We start from the raw sequence: 21,298 nt of genomic DNA on the forward strand, positions 1-21,298 counted from the left end.
ACAAGTGAGAGCTCATCTTGGATTAGGTAATTCATTATTCTTTTTTGTGCCAAAAAATTATACAAAAGTATGTCTTTCCAGATTAGGAAAACACATTTGGTTTTTTTTTTTCTCCTTGTTTTCTTAACTGCCCATATTACTCACCTTTACCTGAAATGTTAAGGATGTTTTTAGTGTTTTTCATGTCCCAAAAAAAGTATTATTCAAATCTCCCAACTACCTTTGAGAGAAGCAAAGAAATGAACGTATTACGGACAGAATTTAATAACAACAGTTTAACCTTTATTGTTTTGGCATGAATTATGTCATATTATAAGATTCAATACATCGAAACTCTCCTGTGTTTTACTCTGCTGCTTCTTTTCCCTGTTAAAAAACACAGAAATGGTTTGTGTGAGTTTGAATAAGCGATAGGGGAAAATAATTGTGATCTGTTAATTTTGTAGTATTTAACCCTAATGCTTTATAAGGTGAATATAATACTGTAAAGAATCCGCTCTAACATATTGACAGATATACATCAAAGAATAATTGCATTGTTGGTTGTATTTCACTAAACTGACGTATATATTTACCTTGCCAGAGTCACGGCTCTTTGCCCTCAGCTTGTTGACCTGGGACTCTGCGATGTCAGCGCGCTCCTCAGCCTCCTCCAGCTCATTCTGAACCTTCCTGCACTTGGACAGATGAGTGTTGGCCTGCTCCTCCTGAAATACAAGACATAGAATTTTTTTTTCAAAAAGATCCATAGTACTACTGTACATTAAAATAACTATGATATATTGTCCAACTTTATATGTTGTCTATGTTGTCCTTACCGCCTCCTCAGCCTGCCTCTTGTAGGCCTTGACCTTCAGCTGCAGTTTGTCAACCAGATCCTGCAGCCTGGCAACGTTTTTCTTGTCCTCCTCAGTCTGTAATAGGCAATATAGATTTGCATTTGTATTTTTAATGGTAAATATATTAGATCATTGTTGTACTGTACATGGTAGCTACCAAAGTGACTGTACCTGATAGGTGAGCTCCTTCACCCTCCTCTCATATTTGCGGACACCCTTAATGGCATCTGCTCCGCGTCTCTGCTCAGCCTCAACCTCTGCCTCCAGTTCACGCACCTTCAAAGAACAAGACAATAAGTATCCGTCTTTCTTTTCCAAAAGTCTTGCTTCAATTGTGCAAATTCTTAATGTGACTTTCATACCCGGGATTCAAGTTTCTGGAGCTGCTTCTTGCCGCCCTTCATGGCCAGGTTCTCAGCCTCATCCAGGCGGTGCTGCAGGTCCTTCACAGCAACCTCCAGGTTCTTCTTCATCCTCTCCAGGTGAGCGCTGGTATCCTGCTCCTTCTTCAGCTCCTCAGCCATCATAGCAGCCTAGAGGAGAAAGCATAAAATGTTAGTGAGAAATATCTTGAACATATTGGAGTGAAAGGAAGAACAAATGAAATGTAAACCTACATCAGTGATGGCCTTCTTGGCCTTCTCCTCTGCATTTCTTGCTTCCTGAACAGTGTCATCCACTTCACTCTGGACCTGGACCAGGTCAGACTCAAGCTTCTTCTTGGAGTTCAGAAGGCTTGTGTTCTAAAAGCCCCAAAAAAGGCACTTTAGTCATTGCATGCCTGATTTTCACATTATTTCATTGTCATTCGATTTTTGAATTATTAAAGAAATGATTGGGCTTGTTCACCTGAGAGTGCAGAAGTCCAACACGCTCACTGGCATCCACCAGCTCCTGCTCAGCAACTTTGCGACCTCTCTCTGTCTGTTCCAGAGCAGCTCTGAGTTCCTCGATTTCAGCTACCATCAGACCGTTCCTGCGATCCACCATAGCAGCTTGTTCCTTGAAGTCTTCCTGTGCTCTGACAGCATCATCAAGGTGCAGTTGTGCATCCTAGTGAAAAAACGTCAGGAAAATAATCACATAAATGCCAAACTGTACCTGCACTGACCATAGTCTGTGCAACAACTCTGTGTCTAACTATACCTTCAGCTGCGCCTGCACATTCCTCAGCTGCTTCTGGGACTCAGCAGCCTGGCGATTGGCGTGGCTCAGCTGAATCTCCATCTCATTCAGGTCTCCCTCCATCTTCTTCTTGATTCTCAGGGCATCGTTTCTGCTCCTGACCTCAGAATCCAGAGTGCTCTGCATGGAGTCAATCACCCTCTGGCTGTTCCTCTTGATCTGCTCCATCTCCTCATCTTTCTCTGCCAGCTTCCTGTCCACCTCACCCTTAATCTGGTTGAGCTCCAGCTGGACACGCAGGATCTTAGACTCTTCGTGTTCCAGAGTTCCCTAATAATATCAAAGAATGAAATATTAATCTTTGCCTTTAAACCTTTTTTTGTATATTTGTCTATGATTCAGAATTTTTTTCAGAAGATTTCCCCAAGAAAAAATTTACCTCAGCCTCTTCAAGAGCCGTCTGGATCTCAGCCTTCTCGGTCTCCACCTGCTTCTTGGACTTCTCCAGCTCATGGATGCTCTTGCCAGTCTCACCAATCTGTTCAGTCAGATCTGAGATCTCCTCTGCAGAGAGATACATGTGTTTTATATTGTTAAGCCTTACAATCTAAAATAAATACACTTTATTCTACAACAATGTAAGAAATACAAGTGTTGAATACAATGTAAATGATAGATAATGTAGAACTTACGTTGCAGGTTCTTGTTTTCCCGCTTCATGGTCTCCAGCTGATCCAGAGATTCCTCATAAGAGTTCTTCATCTTGAACAGCTCAGTGCTGAGAGAACGAGCCTCCTTCTGTGCTCCCTCTAGCTCGGCCTGACCCTCTTCGAACTTCTGTTTCCACTCTGCCAGTACCTGAATAACATAGTTAATACAGTTCAGTTGGTTATGTAGCAATATGGGGGGAAATAAATATATACTTAATTGTTTGTATGGCTTGGCCACACAGAGTAAACAATGCTACCTTGTCAAAGTTCCTCTGCTTCTTGTCCAGGTTGGCAGCCAGCCCATTGGCCCTCTCCACATCAATCATGAGGTCCTCCACCTCACTCTGGAGCCTCTGTTTGGTTTTCTCAAGAGAAGCACACTTGGAGTTCACTGCCTCAATCTGCTCCTCAGCCTCCTGAAGACGCTGAGCCAGCTTTTTCCTGTTTGATAAGGATGAGATTTGTTTTCCACTTAAACTACTTTTTTCAAGATATTTTTTCATGAATGAAATACAAATCATTACATAGTCTCAGAACCTAGATGAATATAAGAAAGCACTGCTTTAATATAAAATGTTATTTTCGTAATAAGATACTAAATACAAACAATTGAAAAACCTGTTAAGAACGTGTTTAAACTGTACTGTATTTGAGTTGTGCTAAAATGCTACACTTCTGAAATGGCCATTGAATTGTCTGAATCTTACTCACTTGGATTCCTCAAGCTCCTCAGTGCGCTGGATAGCATCAGTTTCATACTTAGTTCTCCACTGAGCCACCTCACCGTTGGCCTTGGACATTCCACGCTGCAGCTCAGCCTTGGCCTCCTGCTCCTCCTCAAACTGCTCCCTCAGCAGATCACAGTCATGGCGGGCTGATTGCAGTCCATGGGCAAGAGCATTCTTGGCCTGGTGTAAGACATATGATTGAATTTACAAAATTCCTTAATCCCAAATTAATAATAATAACAATACACACTCACTTAACGGTGTCTTACCTTAACCTCCTCTTCAATCTGTCTCTTCAGCTCCTCAATCTGCTGTGTGAATGCCTGTTTGCCTCTGGTCAGCTGGGAGACAAGAGCTTCTTTCTCTTCAATTTGACGGCTGAACTCACCTTGTGTGAAAGATGTCATGATACATTAGTTTTTGTCATGTTTCTTAATAATACACACCACAGATCATTCAGTTTAAAGTTTTAGATACCATTTTCTGTCAGGAGACGTGCTTTCTGTGCATTTGAGTCATTGACTTGACGGACATTTTCATCATTCTTGGTCTTCAGTTCGCTAAGTTGGTCCTCTAGAGTACGGCACATCTTTTCAAGATTACCCTAATGAGTAAATAGAGATTAGATCAGTGATCAGATTTTATTTATAATATTAATTACATTATTTAGTATACTTATTTAGTTAATAAAATACCATGTAATGCATTGTGTACCTTGGCTTTAGCAACAGCCTCCATGTTGCTGGAGAGGTCATCAATTTCCATCTTGTATTCACTCTTTTCCTTCTCAAGCTTCTGCTTTACACGCTGGAGGTTGTCGATCTGCTCTCCTAGCTCAGCTACGCTGTCAGCCTGCTTCTTGCGAAGAGCAGCAGCGGTGGCTTCATGCTGCAGAGTGGACTCCTCAAGATCACGACGGAGCTTCTGGAACTCGGCTTCACGCTTCTTGTTCATCTCAATCTGAGCAGCAGTGGCACCGCCGGCCTCCTCCAGCCTCTCACTGATCTCCTCAAGTTCCCTGGCGAGGTCAGCTCTCTGCTTCTCAACCTTGGCACGAGCAGCACGCTCAGCCTCAATCTCCTCCTCCAGTTCCTCAATACGAGCCTGTTGAATATAGATGTGATGTCTTTCAGTAAACTTTCACTTTTGATACAAAAATTTGGGAACACAATGCAGAAATGCTTCGTGTAATGCAATATGTCACCTGGAGCTCCTTGATCTTCTTCTGAAGCTGAGCCCCCAGTGACTGCTCATCTTCAATCTTGCTAAGGAGCTGACTGATTTCAAAGTCCTTCCTGTGAGAATTATAGATACAGTACATAGAGTTCATGCAGTTGACCACAAATTTTAAAAGAATGGTTGTACAAATTCAAAAATGACGTTACTTTTTGATCTTCTCATCAGACTGCTGCTTGTCATTCTCAAGATCCATTATGGATTCCTGGGCCAGTTTCAGATCACCCTCGAGCTTTCTCTTGGCTCTCTCAAGGTCCATACGGAGCTTCTTCTCTTGCTCCAGAGAACCCTCAAGCTAAGAAATAAGATGAGATTTTAAACATCTCATTCAAGATATATGCTCTTGCTTTACCAATCCAAAAGACTTTGTAAACTTACATCATCCACTTGCTGCTCAAGCTTGGTCTTGGCCTTGGTCAGAGTGTTGACTTTGTCTTCCTCTGCTTGCAGGTCATCAAGAGTCTGCTGATGAGCCTCCTGAAGGGCTTTCTTTTCCTTGGTCAGCTTAGCAATGCTCTCATCTTGAGAGGCCATCTCCTCAGTCAGGTTCTTAACCTAAGTGTGCAAGAAAAATTTTGTCTTTAAACGGTCATCATTATAATCTTACTTGATCTGCTGGACAGATTATTATTTACCAACCTTGTTCTCTGTGGCATGTTTCTCTTTTTCCACTTTGGCCAGGGTAAGCTCCAGGTCATCAATATCCTTCTTGAGCTCAGAGCATTCGTCCTCCAGCTTTCTCTTCTTGGCAGTGAGCTCAGCATTGATTTCCTCTTCATCCTCCAGTCTCTCGGTTGTCTCTTTGAGTTTGGCCTCGAGCTGAATCTTACTCTTGATAAGTCCCTCACATCTCTCTTCAGCATCATTCAGATTCTCTGATTCCTAGTTAATTTTCCAAAAATAGATGTTAGCACATTAACATTAAAAAAACATGGAAAAGCAGAACTGTCCATTGGTGTGTACTTACAGATGCTACTTGGAGCTGCAGATCATTCTTCTCCTGCAGAAGAGACACCATCTTCTGCTCCAGTTCCTTCTTCTTGGCCAGGGCAGCAGCCAAGTCAGTGGTCATCTTTTCATAGTTCTCCTTCATAGCTGCCAGCTCCTTCTCAGTTTCAGCACTCTTCAGCAGAGGCTTGATCTTGTAGTACACCTTCATCCATGGCCAGTGTTTGACATTCATGAATGAGCGGACATTATACTGGATGGTATATACAGCATCCCTGTTCAAAAGAAGTTTCTGTTATTGACAAAGATATTCCTCATTATTCATTCCATGGCTGTGCATTCAAAAATTGTTGTTTTCAACATGCCTCGTTGCTGTCATCTTCACGAACTCTTTTCTCATGAGGTAACCACGGCACAAAGCCTGAGTCATGGTGACCAGAGATGCCAGTTTTTCATCTCTCATCTCCTCTAGGACACCCAGCAGACCAGCCTTGAAGAACACCTGATCAAAGAGAAAATAGAAATTGATTTCATGTCTGGACTATGCACTATTAAACATTATTAAACATTAAACCAGAAATGAATCAGAGAGCATGTACCCCACAGACAAGACTAAATTTAACCTGCTCCATCAATGGCCACATGGTGGTGCAAATTCTCTGTTTCTATCATTTACCCATTCAGTGGCCTAACTTCCCATAACACTACATAACATTGTGTAAGACTTTTTTAAGATACTCTTTTTTTAAACAGACAAAATGCACTGACCATCATTGGAAAGTTCCACTAAAGTATATAAATGCAATCAAGGGGCTTACCTTGGTGTGTCCGAATTTGTACTCATCATGATTAACATCAATTGACCCAAGCAGCTTCTCTGAAGCCTTCTTGTTGTCAATGAACTGGCCCTCGGGGATGACACTGGCATTCAGCACCTTGTACCTTTTTATTAGAGTTAATGGTCAGTGTGAGCATTTTCTTTTGAAAATCTATAAAAAATTCTTTAAATATCCATTGATACCTTTGCTTGAAGTCAGCATAGAGAATTCTGCTGGGGAAACCTTTTCTGCAGATTCTGATACCCTCCAGCACACCGTTACACCTGAGCTGGTGGATGACCAGGAAGTTCTCCATCAGACCTGTCAAAAATACATTTCTCAATTACTTCCTTGAATGAATAGTGAGGCTCTAAAATTAAGTAAACCATACCAACAAAACAAATCACTCCTCAAAGAATCTCTTGAGATTAAGTTTTCTATGTACCTGGAGTCTTTGACTCATTGGGAATCAGGCAGCGCACAAAGTGAGGATGGGTGCTCCTCAAGTTAGTCATCAGCTTGCCCAAGTTCTCCTGTAGATTCAAAATGGGGAGTTATATCATACATATAACAATGTGAGTTGTCAGTTTGAGCATACATTGAGATAGTGTATATGAGATAAGTTTGCAATGTTAAACCTTACCCTAAATTGTGAAGACACAGTCTGCATAGAACCACCCTTCTTCTTGCCACCCTTCTTTGCACCACCAGTTTCTGTAAATGTTTTTAAATAGACTTGTTATGTTAGAATGTGACATATGATTTACATGAGCACATTCTACAGTTAGTTAGAAAATATACAGTATAACCTTAAAATGTGTTTTAGTTTACTGTAGTTACTATCATACCCTCAACGACGGGAGGATACAGAACAGCCAGCAGTTTCACTGGGGATTTCTGGTACAGCTGAATGACAGAGTCATTCAGTGGATCCTTGTTCTTGTCCAGCCAGCCAGCGATATTGTAGTCCACGGTACCGGCGTAGTGCACCAGGGAGAAGTGGGCCTCAATCTTGCCCTTGGCGGGCTTAGGCTTCTCAAATGCTTTGTTTTTGCCAAGATGCTGGTCATACAGCTTGTTCTTGAAGGATGTGTCTGTGGCCTTGGGGAACATGCACTCCTCTTCCAGGATGGAGAAGATTCCCATGGGCTTGACAAAAGTGTGAAGAAGTATGTCATTAAGTGATACATTAAGTCAAATTACGAACAATTATATATAAATACCAAATGAAGCGATTACCTTTTCAATGAGCTCAATGCAAGCAGCCAAGTCCATGCCAAAGTCAATGAAATCCCAGATAATACCCTCCTTCTTGTACTCCTCTTGCTCCAGGACAAACATAGTGTGGTTGAAGAACTGTTGCAGTTTCTCATTGGTGAAGTTGATGCACAGCTGTTCCAAGGTGTTGAACTGTGATGGGACATATAATTAGTATAATCTCTCACAGGGCAATAATTCTTATTGCCCTGTCATGAAAAGCATCAGCCTCTGAATTGTTTGAAATGAAGCTTACGTCAAAGATTTCAAAGCCAGCGATATCCAGGACACCAATGTAGAACTGTCTAGCTTGTTTAGTGTCCAAACTCTGGTTGATACGGACGACCATCCACAAGAACATCCTCTCATAGATAGACTTGGCCAGGGCAGGCACTGCGTTCATCACCTGAATAAAAACAACGATGTGATCAAAAAAAATCAACCGTCAACCATCTTGTATAACAATGAAATACTGGTATTTTAAATTTTTCTAATAAAATAAATGACACAAAAGATAAATAGAAGTGATACTAGTTTATTTCAATTACCTGAGGTACAGTCTGTCCCTTGGTGACATACTCATTTCCGACCTTCACTCTGGGATAGCACAGAGCCTTGAGCATGTCAGCGGAGTTCAGACCCAGCAAGTAAGCAACCTTGTCAGCCTCTGTAAATAGTTCAGAGATTTCCATCATGATATGAACAGAAACCAGTTTGATTAAGAACTGTATTACTGATTCCCCCCAAGCTATTCCCTCTGAGCTGGCATTAAATACTCACCCTCTGTGCCATCAGGCTCAGCCTGCTCCTCACGTTGCTTCTGCTTGAACTTCATGTTACCATGGTGGAGCACAGCACCAGTCATCCTGTAGATGCTCACCTTCTCTTCACCAGTGAAGCCCAGGATATCAATGGCATTCTGAGTTCAAAAGAGGTCCACACAAACATAATCACTTAAAAGGGCAGTTTTGATGTGGATATATTTAAATATTTGAAAGTAAAAATCACTCACATCAGTGGCTTCCAGCTCCTCTTTGTCATTAATGCTGGCCACAGTGATCTGACCCATGCTACACATGGGGAAGTCGTAGGGGTTGGTTGTGATGAGTGCCTGGTCTGGATATCAAAAAAAGGGTGAACACATGAGAACATTTGTTTCATATGAAAACATGTTACAATGTGCATCCTGTCAATCTTCTTACCAAGTATCTCAGGGATGTGGCCAGTCATCATCTGGAAGAAGATGTGGTAGCCTCTTTCATCAGAAAGCTGGTATGTCACTCTTGACTTCTCCAGCAGATCTACAAACATTGTTCATAAATTACAGTCTGACCAATTCTCAATTCCATTCCTTTGTATGTACTGTGAGTATTATTACTTACATGTCTCAATATCAGCACTAGCCAGTTTGCCAGTTGTGCCGAAATGGATTCTGATGAATTTACCCTGTTTGGAACAAATGATTTTTACTGTCCTTCCACAATGGCAATCTGTAACAAGACTTCTTTCATGTGTAGAAATTGTTCCATACTTACAAAACGAGAAGAGTTGTCATTCCTAATAGTTTTGGCGTTACCATAGGCCTCCAGCAGGGGATTGGCTGCAATAATCTGATCCTCCAGTGACCCCTATAATCCAGGTTTAGAATGACAGTCAGAAAATGACTATTTTTCCCCGTTGAAAAATATTGTATAGAGGAAGAAGCCTGAATTGTAATCACACAGTAAGATACCTTTGATGTGTCCCTCTTCGCTCCACCGACTGCGATTGTTGCAAAGTACTGGATGACACGCTTGGTGTTCACAGTCTTTCCAGCACCAGATTCTCCACTAGGTATAGACAGACTTTTAAGAATTTGATCAAGATATTTGACTATGTTAAACAAAGTCAACAAATGTAAATGTAACAAACTTACGTGATCAAGACAGACTGGTTCTCCCTATCTGTAAATAAAAAACAAAAATAATGTAATAATAATTGAGTTTTACTGCAACAGAAACCCTTTCATACTGATACATTCTACATTATTTTGGTAATGACTTACCAGTAAGCATGAACTGAAAAGCGTTGTCAGAGACAGAGAAGATGTGGGGTGGAGCCTCCATACGCTTCTTGCCTCTATAGGCACTTACACATTCAGCATCGTACACTGGGAGCCACTTGTAGGGGTTCACAGTGGCACAGAACAACCCAGAGTAGGTCTGAAAGGGATCATAGAGATTCAACAGTTAACTCTATGTTTCCTACAAGTTTAGCAATTCACAATAGTTCTTTTCTCATTAGGGAGATTGACTTACGTAGATCATCCATGCTGCAAAACGCTCTTTGAGGTTATACAGCACAGAGGCTTCATTGAGATGGGTCATCATGGCCATGTCCTCAATCTTGTCATACTTGGGAGGGTTCATTGGATAGACGTCAGCTTCTTTCACTGTCCTCTCCTGCAACAGGACATTAGACACAATGAGACCTAATCATATTGAACTTCCAGTTGACTCTGACTTCATGATACTAACCTCCTTAGTGTCCAAGACTTCGACGGTGACTTTGTCACCATCTTTCTTGAGGATTTTTGCCTTCAAGTACAGTTCCTTGGCATCGGCCACATAGCAGGCACTCTTGGCATCAAATGGTGCACTTTGAGCCTCAATTCTCTCCTTTTCTGGCTTACGAAGGTAAACGGCAGCTTTGCCATAAATGGCCATCTCTGCGTCCGTACTCATGGTGGCAGTTTACTTCTGTGAAGTAATTACAAATAAGAGTAAACCTATATATAAATAATTTTATATTTAGACATTAAAACTAATGTCTTCTAGCCATATGACTGGGAAGCCCAGAATTATATAGTCCAATTAAATAATTAACATATACCTATCAAATTGAGTTCTGGGCATCATCACAAGTCAGTAAGTCAAACAATAGCACTCTTAGAATGATGGTTTCTGTTCATATAATTGAACAATTCCTAAATGCCTGGTGTTGTACTAAATATCAACAATATAGCGATACCAAAATATTTTTTTTACATTATTAAAAGATACCTTTATCTTAGTTAAAGCCTTTCAGACCGTTAGACTGATTGTCTATGCTGTAATTTCATTACGTTGCTCTATAATTTACAAACATCTGTTGCATGTCTCTCCGTCTAGGGAGAGAGATTCATGCTCAGTTTCTCTTCCTGAGGTTTCTTCCATGTTCCCCTCCTTAAAGGGGTCCAAATTGAAGGTCTGAGGACAGAGAGTGTCATATGCTATACAGATTGTAAAGCCCCTTGAGACAAATTTGTAATATTAGGTTATATAAAAAAATTGACTTGACTTTACTTGGCTGATTGTTGTTAGAATTAACACTAGGTGTCATTTTGAGTTTTGTCCTAATTGAATGCAAAACACCTAAGGTCACAGATTAAAAACACAAATACTTAAAATAAAAGTTGTACATACCTTATCCTTTCCACTTGTGAAAAAATGTTGCACTCCACAATCCTGTTGAAAACATCATGGGTTAGTCAGTTCAGGAAACAACCTCAAAGATGCACAGAGTGCATTGAATACATACATTCATTCTTGCACTGAACTTCCTTGCACTATATTTATATTTAAATCTTAAATCTCGACTATGCTGAAATTGCACTATTCTTTCCCTCTCTTCAGTTGTTATTGTATATTTTTCGTAAATTTGTAAATTATATTGTATTGTTACTTAACAGTATTTTTGTTATATTTGTTACTGTCCTTTCTGTTTTCATTCTTTATATGTTAAGTGAGTGTTGTACTTTAAGAGCAAAGATTAACCGGAGTCAAATTCCTTGTTTGTTTACGCAAACCTGCCCAATAAACCAATACAAAATTTTGATTCTGATTCTGATGACATTATATTTAATTTACAAAATATAACTTCATATAATTTACACGATACATAGTAGTAGACCACCTCACCCGAAGCTGGAACTTCACTCGTCTTCCACCACGCTGTCTAAGGCACCCACATGGACCCCTTATATTCAGTCTGATGTGCTTACTAAGCAGAGGTTGAAGCAGACTTACATGCCAATTATGGTAAGGGTGACAGTTGAGACTTGATGCATTTTTTGCTGGTTCTATATTTGGAAGAATCCCTACCCTGATTAAGCAGCTTTTGAGTTCTTTCAAAACATTCACATATACACAAATTTTTTAAAGATTATAATAGGACATGGTGGTGTTGACACATTTTAAGATGAAGATTACCTTTAACCTTTCAAAACTGTTTGTTGCTACCCCCCTTAATTTACTGTTTTCGGTCAAATTTGACCGGACAGTTTTAACTGCTCTTATTTTAACATAAATGCCAATAAAAATGACAAAAAGTGTTTTTAATAGAATACTTATTGTAAAAGAACCTTAGTAGAACATTGACATCTACAACGTGTGTGTGTGTGTGTGTGTGTGTGTGTGTGTGTGTGTGTGTGTGTGTGTGTGTGTCTGTGTGTGTGTCTGTGTGTGTCTGTGTGTCTGCGTGTGAGTGGGTGTACATGTGTGTGTGTGTCTGTGTGTCTGTGTGTCTGTGTGTCTGCGTGTGAGTGGGTGTACGTGTGTGTGTGTCTGTTAGTGGGTGTGTGTTTCTGTGTGTGCGTGCATGAATGTGTGTGCGAACATTGGTGGTAACATGACAACATGAACTGACAACATGAAGTATGTATGTGTGAGAGTGGGTGTGTGTGTGAGTGGGTGTATGTGTGTCTGTTTGTGTGTGTGTGTGTGGGTGTGTGTTTCTGTGTGTGCGTTCATGCATGTGTGTGCGAACATCGGTGGTTCACACGCACAAATGGCAAATTGCAGTGATGGTGCAGTGTCCCTTGCAAATGGAAGCTTTGCATTGAATGGGTAAACAAGCACAGGAAAGTTGTAGGAGTGTGTGTATGGAGATGTCTTTTATCTCCTGGATAAAAATTATGCTTGTCCTATTCATTTCCTATGGCAGTCATTTTTTAGTGTGACTAAGTTGAATAAATAACTCAAAATTCAAAGAAAGTAGTTTTGTGTCAGTACCAAACTTTTCCATGGAATTTCAAAGGTTAACCCTTGGAGCCTTTGATTTTTATCAACTGTGACTGTCAGGTATACATCTACTGTTGATCCACACATCTAATGCCAGCAGTCTCACCACCCTGAAGGTTATTTTTACTACTACTACTACTACTTACTTTACTAAATGTTAATATTATTTTTAATACTCTACCAGTCACTGATCTGATCACTGCTAGTGCATTAGTGTATTCTTATTCAAAACAGTGCTTACCAAAATCCCTTCATTTTTACTTTACCTTAATTCCCTTACCATGAGTTAAGTTATACAAATACTTTGAAGTTTAAGTTGGAAGTATTTTTAAGTAGTAAGTAGTTTTTTTCAAGAGGCAGTGATGTGGTTAGTTATATCATTTTTAATTGGTAACCACCAACATGTCAGCAAGGTCTGTTGGCACTATGACATTTCCAGTTGAAAATTAATTTCTGTGCTCAACATTGTGTCAGTCAATTACAATGTGTCACGATGACAGTCAGCCTCGATGCAACTAAATATTGGCGTGTTTATATTTCTTGTCAGTAGCTGGGGTGCAACCGTAGACTATAGAATGTACCAATAGTTACAAGCTATAAAGACAAGCACGTTTTGCAAAATGTCATGTGCTTTCAATAGAGCAAAAATTATTTCAATATGATTTATTATTTTTAGTAGTGGCTCTAAACCTGCTAGCATTTACAGCACTTCTCTGTAGTTTGTGAAATGGTCACGTTATTTAATCTATGGATTTGTGTACAAGGACACGTTTTTCTAATTTTTTTTTCGTGTTTCGAATTTTAAACTAATGAATTTCAATGGGAAGCATATTTCGTGATCACAGCACGATTACAGTAGCGAGTATTATGAAATGCCGAAAATCCGCGTAGGGAGGTTGGTTGGGGTGGTGGATGGGTCAAACAACACAGGACATTCACCCCGGAGACCAGACTTTGCGTCCCAGCGTAAACCCCAACCGTCCCGTTGTGGTGGTGCGTCGGCATCCCAGATACCTGGGATCGGGTCCCGGCGTGTGGTGTGTCCTTTCCCCGTGCTTCTCTTCCGAAACTCAACCTCCGTATAGATGCTTCCCATAATGTGCTGACCACACGAATAAATGACGCTCTCAGCAACACAAAATAAACAAGATCATCGTGTCCGTGTACACGAATCAACAGATTAAAAATAACGTGACCATTTCACAATCGGCTGTGAGACTGTGTTGCCCTTAGACATGCACACTATGTAAATATACTCTTGAGCACAATCATGAGGTGTGTTTGTGTGTGTGTGTGTGATATTGTATTGTTAAGTAGTAAGTCGTTTTTTGACTTAAGAAACTAATTTCTTAAGTTTACCGCATAAAACACATTCATTCTGGAAGAGTGTAGGTATTGGTAGGTCATGCATCTAAGGGTTAAAGGTGATTCAGTCTAAATTATAGAATGATTAGGATTAAGCAGTCAGAGTGAACCAGTTGTCAGCTAACTTGGGGTGCTATATAAAGCATATGCTATCTTCTGTGAGCCACATGTGTTAGGGGCCCCTCCGTCAAGATCCATCTTGTAATTTAAGTGGTTTCAAAAGTTGCTGTACATACTGTACAGTAAGTGTTACCAGAACATCTTGCCCTTACTTTCAGATTTGCCCTCAATGTCACAAATTGTCTTTTAGTGGACTATTGATATGCAGATATAATTGATTGAAAATATGTTTTTTCTGTGAATGATAAAAATGTCCAAAAAGAATTTTCAAAATGTAATTTTCATGCAAATGTACAATTTACACAAGCTACTGTACTGCATGTTAGACGAGAAAGAAACAAAGTAGTGAAATAGGTCACATCAAGTGTAAGGTACTGTACAGTGAAAATACAGATTTCATTGAATAGGATCTTCACTGAATGTTTGGTATTAGAAAATCTCTCTCTCACTCACACACACACACACACACACACACACACACACACACACACACACACACACACACACACACACACACACACAGTTTCAAACAATGATTAAAATGTTTCAGGTATGGGCTCCTACAATGCTTCTTAGTCCTGTTTTTCATCAAATGTTTAAGATTATTTGATGTTCAGATGACTGTTTGCAGTGAGCACACAGCTGATTGATGTCTCACAGCAAAACACTCCCCCTTCCAGAGTTTACCTCACATGGTCAGATGTCAGAGCCATGCTATTTAGGCTACTTTGAAAGAAAAGAAATGATTAAAGCTACTATTTTGACCTTTTAATAACCCAGTCTTAACTGACAAAATTAGCTAATTAAAATATGTGGTGGCTCCAAGTTGTTTCCCTCTAAGGGGCTAAAAAACAAAGGAGATTTATTATCTGCTCATCTTTTACAACGCTCGGCCAGCAATAACTCATCCAACATTTTGTGTGCTGAATTGCACTCAATGTAATTAGATAGGGGTCAAAGCCCTGAGAAGGAAGAGATGTCAGAGGACGCCTGGTGTTTTGGGGGGGTGGACATTTGACAGTTGTTGAAGCTTCTGAAAAATCAGTCTGCTGACATGTTGCTGCATTAATATTATCACATTAAGTAGTTCTTGTCGGACATTTTAACAGCTACTGTCTTTTTTTGACGATTATTTTCCAGGAGTTTTGGTTGCTTATTTTGATGTTTTTGTCACTTTTTTGTCGCTTTTCCCCCAATGTTTTTTCATTTTTTTTTTTACATTTGACATTTTTTTCTCAGACGTAGCCTATTTGTTGTTGTCTGCTGATCATCAATTATTTTACAGATAAAGAGGAACTTTTGTTGTTTTTGTTTCCAGGAAGTTAAAGAAGATTAGACTGTGGCTCCACCTGCTGGACACTTCACCAAACTGCAGCTCTTCATCATCACTTTCTTCATCGTGTCTTTTTGACGTTTTTGTTGCTTTTCTGTGTTTCTGGGGATTTTTTCTCACGTTTTAGTCGCTATTCTTCTCATTATTGACACCTACACTTCCCATAACGGAACTGGGGGGACTCGGGTTTCTCAGACTCTAGTCCTGCCTTCAGCAGCCAGGGATCAGATTCCAGTTCCTCCCTTGACCAAAACGGAATATGGCTTTAAACATTAGGAAACATACTGTACATACTGTACTGTAAGTGTTACCAGAACATTTTGCCTGGATGTCACAAATTGTCTTTTCGTGGACTATTGATATGCAGATATAATTGATTGAAAATATGTTTGTCTGTTCTGGGAATGATAAAAATGTCTAAAAAGAATTTTCAAATTGTAATTTTCATGCAAATGTACAATTTACACAAGCTACTGTACTGCATGTTAGACGATAGAGAAACAAAGTAGTGAAATAGTTAGGTCACATCAAGTGTAAGGTACTGTACAGTGAAAATACATCATGCATCTCTTCTAAGAGTTCATTGAATAGGATGTTCACTATATGTTTTGTGTAATAAAATCTTAAACACATACACAGTTTCAAGCAATTATTAAAATGTTTCAGATATGGGCTCCTACAATGCTTCTTAGTCCTGTTTTTCATCAAATGTTTTTATGTTCAGATGACTGTTTGCAGTGAGCACACAGCTGATTGATGTCTCACAGCAAAACACTCCCCCTTCCAGAGTTTACCTCACATGGTCAGATGTCAGAGCCATGCTACTTAGGCTACTTTGAAAGAAAAGAAATTATCAAAGCTACTATTTTGTTTTCTTTATAATTTATACTCACCAAACATGATGATTATGGAAATAATTACTGCATTCAAGCAAGAGACCTTTTAATAATCCAGTTTTAACTGACAAAATTAGCTAATTAATTAAAAGGTATGGTGGCTCCTAGTTGTTTCCCTCTAAGGGGCAAAAAACAAAAGAGATGTCTGCTCATCTTGTACAACGCTCGGCCAGTGTTGAAAGCAAGCCCATGAATCAATCAGTTTTGTTTGTTTGGTTTTACGGGTTCTTTTAATACCTCTCCTAACATTTTGTGTGCTGCATTGCGCCAACTCAATGTAATTAGATACAGTATGTGTCAAAGTCCTGAGAAGGAAGAGATGTCAGAGGACGCCTGGTGTTGAAACACACAGTTTCAAACAATGATTAAAATGATTTGACATTTTGGAGGCTTTTTTGATGATTATTTTCTGGACATTTATGTCGCTTATTTTGATGTTTTTGTCACTTTTTTGTTGCTTTTCCACCTATGTTTGTTTAGTTTTTTGACATTTGACATTTTTTCCCCAATGTTTTGTCATTTTTTTTTGTTTTCACACATAGCCTATTTGTTGTTTTTGGACATATTTTGATGCTTCTTTTCTTTTCTTATTTTTTTTTTAAAGAGCTTTATTAAAGTTTTTACAAAATACAATTTATAAACAGTAGGCTACATAGCATATCTGAAAAAAAATCTATACACAAAAAAAACAAAAAACAAAGCAAACATAATTAATAATAACGGGTTTAATTAATAAGATGTACCAGTGCTAAGATGAGCTATTAAAGTGCATTCAGTACAAAGAGTCCTTCATAAAGTGCATATTGTAAGTGCATAGAGTCTCTCATAAAGTGCATCTAGGGTCTTTCATAAAGCGCTGTAATTCACAGGGTCAAAGTGTTCCAAGGAAGGAGCTGTTTTTTGTCCAGAGTTCTTCTTCTCCTGAGCTCAGTGAGCTGCACATGTCATCACTATTTATAACAGTCTGTTGGATAACCATACAGCATCTCCTTTTCCACAACTTGAAGCATACAATACATATGATTATTCGTAACAGTTCCTTGCGTTTCTCTGGTAGAGTCTCATGAATAATACAATACATTACAGATTTATATGAAAGATCAAATTTTACACCATACACTTTTAACTTGTCCCAGACTTCTTTTGCTCTGTAACAGTCCATTAAGAGGTGCTGTTGTGTCTCATCTTCATCGCAGTAAATCATTGGACATTTGTTTTTTACATAGCAACGCCAATACACAACAGCTCTGACAGCAAGTCTGTTTACGGACATCAGCCATCTCACATCACGTATGCTCTCGGAAAGGTTCTTATTTCAGGAACTGAGTTCCTTCGTTGTGTGTTAGGTGTTTATAATTTATATACCCACCATATTTATAATCATTAATTTAAAAAAAAAAATCATTTTACTCGGGAGGCCATTCCAGTCTATTTGAAGTTTTTCATATTCATACATAAAATCACCATAAATCAGGTTATATTCTGTACCTTGTCTGGCTTCCCTCTCCTTTTCCTCCACTTCTTATACAGTAAACACACTACACCCTGATAAAAGGATTCCCCCATACAGCCACTGTTCAGACCTTCATTACACATCTCTGTAAGGACGTTTGTTACATCATCTATATTTAACTGGTAAAACTCTGTAGACAGACCATCAGGGCCGGGACTTTTACCAACATTAAGTTGTTTGATGGCCTGCAAAACTTCATCCCTTCTTATATTTCCCTCAAGCTCTGAAAAGTTCAGAGAACTGTATGAGGGAAGCCTAAAATGTTTACACAACCTCTATCTATTTCTATTTGTTTATATGCATCTGCACAAAATTCTCTGATCACTTGGCTTTTCTGTTTTTCATCAAACACTACATCACCCTCCTGTTTCTTTATAGATTTAATACATATACTTTGAATTTGCTGTTGCCCAGCGTGCTGCCAAGTGTTATACAATATTTCATTATTAAAGTTATCTATTTGTGTTTTTGATTCCAACATGATTTCATCATCTGAATTTGATCTTTTCTTCATCTGTTTTAAGTTAACATATTGTTCCAGTAAAGCTTTAAACTTTATATTTTTCATCTTATTTATTTCTCTACATTTAAATCTGAAGAAATCTTTTAATCTTTGTTTTAATAATTCCCACAATGCAATATTAGATTTAGTTAAACATTTTAATTGTAAGATTTTATGAATTTCTTGTTTTAATTCTATTAATACAGTACAGGCCAAAAGTTTGGACACACCTTCTCATTCAATGCGTTTCCTTTTTATTTTCATGACTATTTACATTGTAAATTCTCACTGAAGGCATCAAAACTGTGAAGGAACACATATGGAATTATCTACTTAACAAAAAAGTGTGAAATAACTGAAAATATGTCTTTTATTTTAGATTCCTCAAAGTAGCCACCCTTTGCTTTTTTGATAGCGCTGCAAACCCTTGGTGTTCTCTCAATGAGCTTCATGAGGTAGTCACCTGAAATGGTTTTCACTTCACAGGTGTGCTTTGTCAGGGTTAATTAGTGGAATTTTTCCCTTATTAATGGGGTTGGGACCATCAGTTGTGTTGTGCAGAAGTCAGGTTGATACACAGCCGACAGTCCTATTGGACAACTGTTAGAATTCATATTATGGCAAGAACCAATCAGCTAAGTAAAGAGAAACGAGTGGCCATCATTACTTTAACAAATGAAGGTCAGTCAGTCCGGAAAATTGCGAAAACTTTGAACGTGCGACACACATCTATTAATTTAGCTTCATCACATATTCCTTTTAAAAGCTTACCTTCAGTTAGTAATTTAAAAACATTGAGACTATGTCATTTTCATCAGTAATTGTATTAAAATCACCACACAGAATAAGTTTGTAGCCAACTCTCAAAAGCTCTCAAAGTCTTTTAAAGTTGAGTTTTTCTAACTCTATCAGGAGCAGTGTACACATTTATGACACAATATTTTTCACCCCTATAATAACAATCAATCATAAGTAATCTACCTGGGATTATATCTCTTCTTCGTATTACAACAACATCATTCGTTTTAAAGAATATACCGACACCATCAGCTTTACTTTCCCCAATAGATATTACACTTTGTCCTTTGTTCCACATATTACACACATCAGCAACGTCGTTATATACGTGCTCAGTCTGAGCTCCTGAGTACACAGAATATTAAAGTCAGTGTCTAAAAGATATTTCAATTTCTTAACTCTAAAAGCACTCGACTGGATGCTGCGAGCGTTCCAGGTGGATATTTTAAGACAGGTCATTGTGGTTGGGGGGAAAAAGCTAAGCCTATGGCGTCGGTTTATCGCCCAGGCGTTTATTATCATTTTTATAGGTTGTAACACAAGCTCTTTTCTTTTTAACTTCCTTAAAGGGAAGTTCATGCTGGGACTCTGGAGCGGGGAACTCCGGCGTCGGCGAGAACGAGCCAGAGTTACTGTCACAAGAAACACCGTGGGAGAGCCCCGGGGTGCTGCTGGTTCGCTGACCGACTGTCAACCCAGGCGAGCTGAAGCCAGAAGTGGGACTCTCACTAGCACTTTCATAGCTCTGCTCATTGCCTTCATTATCATCGCTACCACTATCATCACTCATGCTTACAGTGCCACTGATCTTCAACTCATTCTCCTCACCTGATTGACGGGAGACCTCAGGAGGGGCGTTCCCCGGTCTGCAGAGTAGAGGGTTGGATGAGATGTTGCTGCTGGGATGCCGGAGCATGTCTCCGTCCTCCAGGCCGCTGGGTCGCTGGTTGTTGTGACGATCCTCCAGGCCGCTGGGCTGCAGGCTGCCTCTGCTGTCTTTCGGGCTGTTGCCGCGGTTGTTGTTGGGGGTCATAGCGGGGAAGAGGAGTGGTGGTGTCTCCCCGCTGAGCAAAGCCCTTGGTTTTGTTGGCGAAAGAACTCGGACAGCTGAAGAATGTGTGGCCCTTTTCGCCACACAGGGAGCACTCGCTCTCACTTTGGCAGCTGTTGGCTTTGTGGCCCCGATTCCCACATCGCCAGCACTTCACTGTCGGACAATCCTTTACCTGTTGGTCGGTCGCTTCACAAATGAAGCATTTGGTTATCTGTCCAGTATAGATTATGCGGCCATTGTTCGGACCCAGAGAGATGTAGTTTGGTATTTGAGCTAGGTGACCGGAGGTGTCTGTATATACGGATTTTGTATTTACGAACACCGTACCAAATGCCAAATTTGTCCAGTGGTTTATATACTGATTAGATGATGTCATAGTATCGTTGTAAATAAAGCTCGATGTCATGGTCGGCCACTCTACCTGTCCAGAACTTTATTATGATTGTTATGACGTCTACCGCCACTGACGTCTCCATGGTCCATTCACGCCATTTCAATTCATTCGATTTGGCGGAAGCAATTTCTAAGAAGCGTCGGAGGGGTGCTTCATGGTAGACTACCAGCTCAAAATCTCTCCTATTCGGCAGGGCTATGAACAAATATATGTCCGTGTGGCTAACCCATGATGACTGGAATAACATTTCTTCTGCAACAAAGTATCTAGTGGGCGCAGGGCCATCTATTTTAAATTGCAGTCTTTCCCAGTGTGAGCCAAACTTGTCAGAGTAGGAAGCCATTTTCAGGCGCGCACAAAAACGGACAGAGGAAGGGGGTTTGACAGATAAACTCAGCCGAGTTTTCTTATGCCTCCATTGCCTCTTCCGCTCATCTTGAGGTCAGTCGATGTCGATCGTTGATCGTCAGTTATTTTACAGACTTTTGTTGTTTTTGTTTCCAGGAAGTTAAAGAAGATTAGACTTTGGCTTCACCTGCTGGACACTTCACCAAACTGCAGCGCTTCATCATCACTTTGTTCATCAGGTCTTTTTTGACGATTTGTTGCTTTTTAAGTGTATA

General features: G+C 39.7%; 1 protein-coding gene across 1 annotated transcript; it reads right to left on the bottom strand.

Annotated features, from left to right (window-relative positions):
* Nucleotides 1-330: 330 nt before the first annotated feature.
* LOC114546027 (myosin heavy chain, fast skeletal muscle) lies at nt 331-10,386 on the bottom strand. Its single transcript, XM_028564671.1, has 39 exons — nt 10,178-10,386; nt 9,959-10,102; nt 9,706-9,862; nt 9,577-9,604; nt 9,394-9,490; nt 9,197-9,289; nt 9,044-9,107; nt 8,864-8,962; nt 8,674-8,777; nt 8,442-8,580; nt 8,210-8,328; nt 7,918-8,067; nt 7,644-7,814; nt 7,253-7,553; nt 7,048-7,118; nt 6,850-6,937; nt 6,608-6,725; nt 6,405-6,528; nt 5,952-6,088; nt 5,606-5,861; nt 5,278-5,520; nt 5,017-5,193; nt 4,788-4,933; nt 4,607-4,697; nt 4,117-4,506; nt 3,880-4,006; nt 3,672-3,790; nt 3,386-3,582; nt 2,932-3,115; nt 2,657-2,822; nt 2,404-2,528; nt 1,986-2,294; nt 1,689-1,892; nt 1,457-1,582; nt 1,202-1,372; nt 1,011-1,115; nt 819-914; nt 576-707; nt 331-366 (listed from the first exon to the last, which is right to left on the bottom strand). The coding sequence occupies exons 1-39, from the start codon at nt 10,382-10,384 to the stop codon at nt 346-348; spliced, it is 5,796 nt and encodes a 1,931-aa protein (XP_028420472.1). The 5' UTR covers nt 10,385-10,386; the 3' UTR covers nt 331-345.
* Nucleotides 10,387-21,298: the final 10,912 nt, after the last annotated feature.

Source organism: Perca flavescens, chromosome 19 (assembly GCF_004354835.1).
Source record: "Perca flavescens isolate YP-PL-M2 chromosome 19, PFLA_1.0, whole genome shotgun sequence".
Classification (NCBI taxonomy): Eukaryota; Metazoa; Chordata; class Actinopteri; order Perciformes; family Percidae; genus Perca; species Perca flavescens.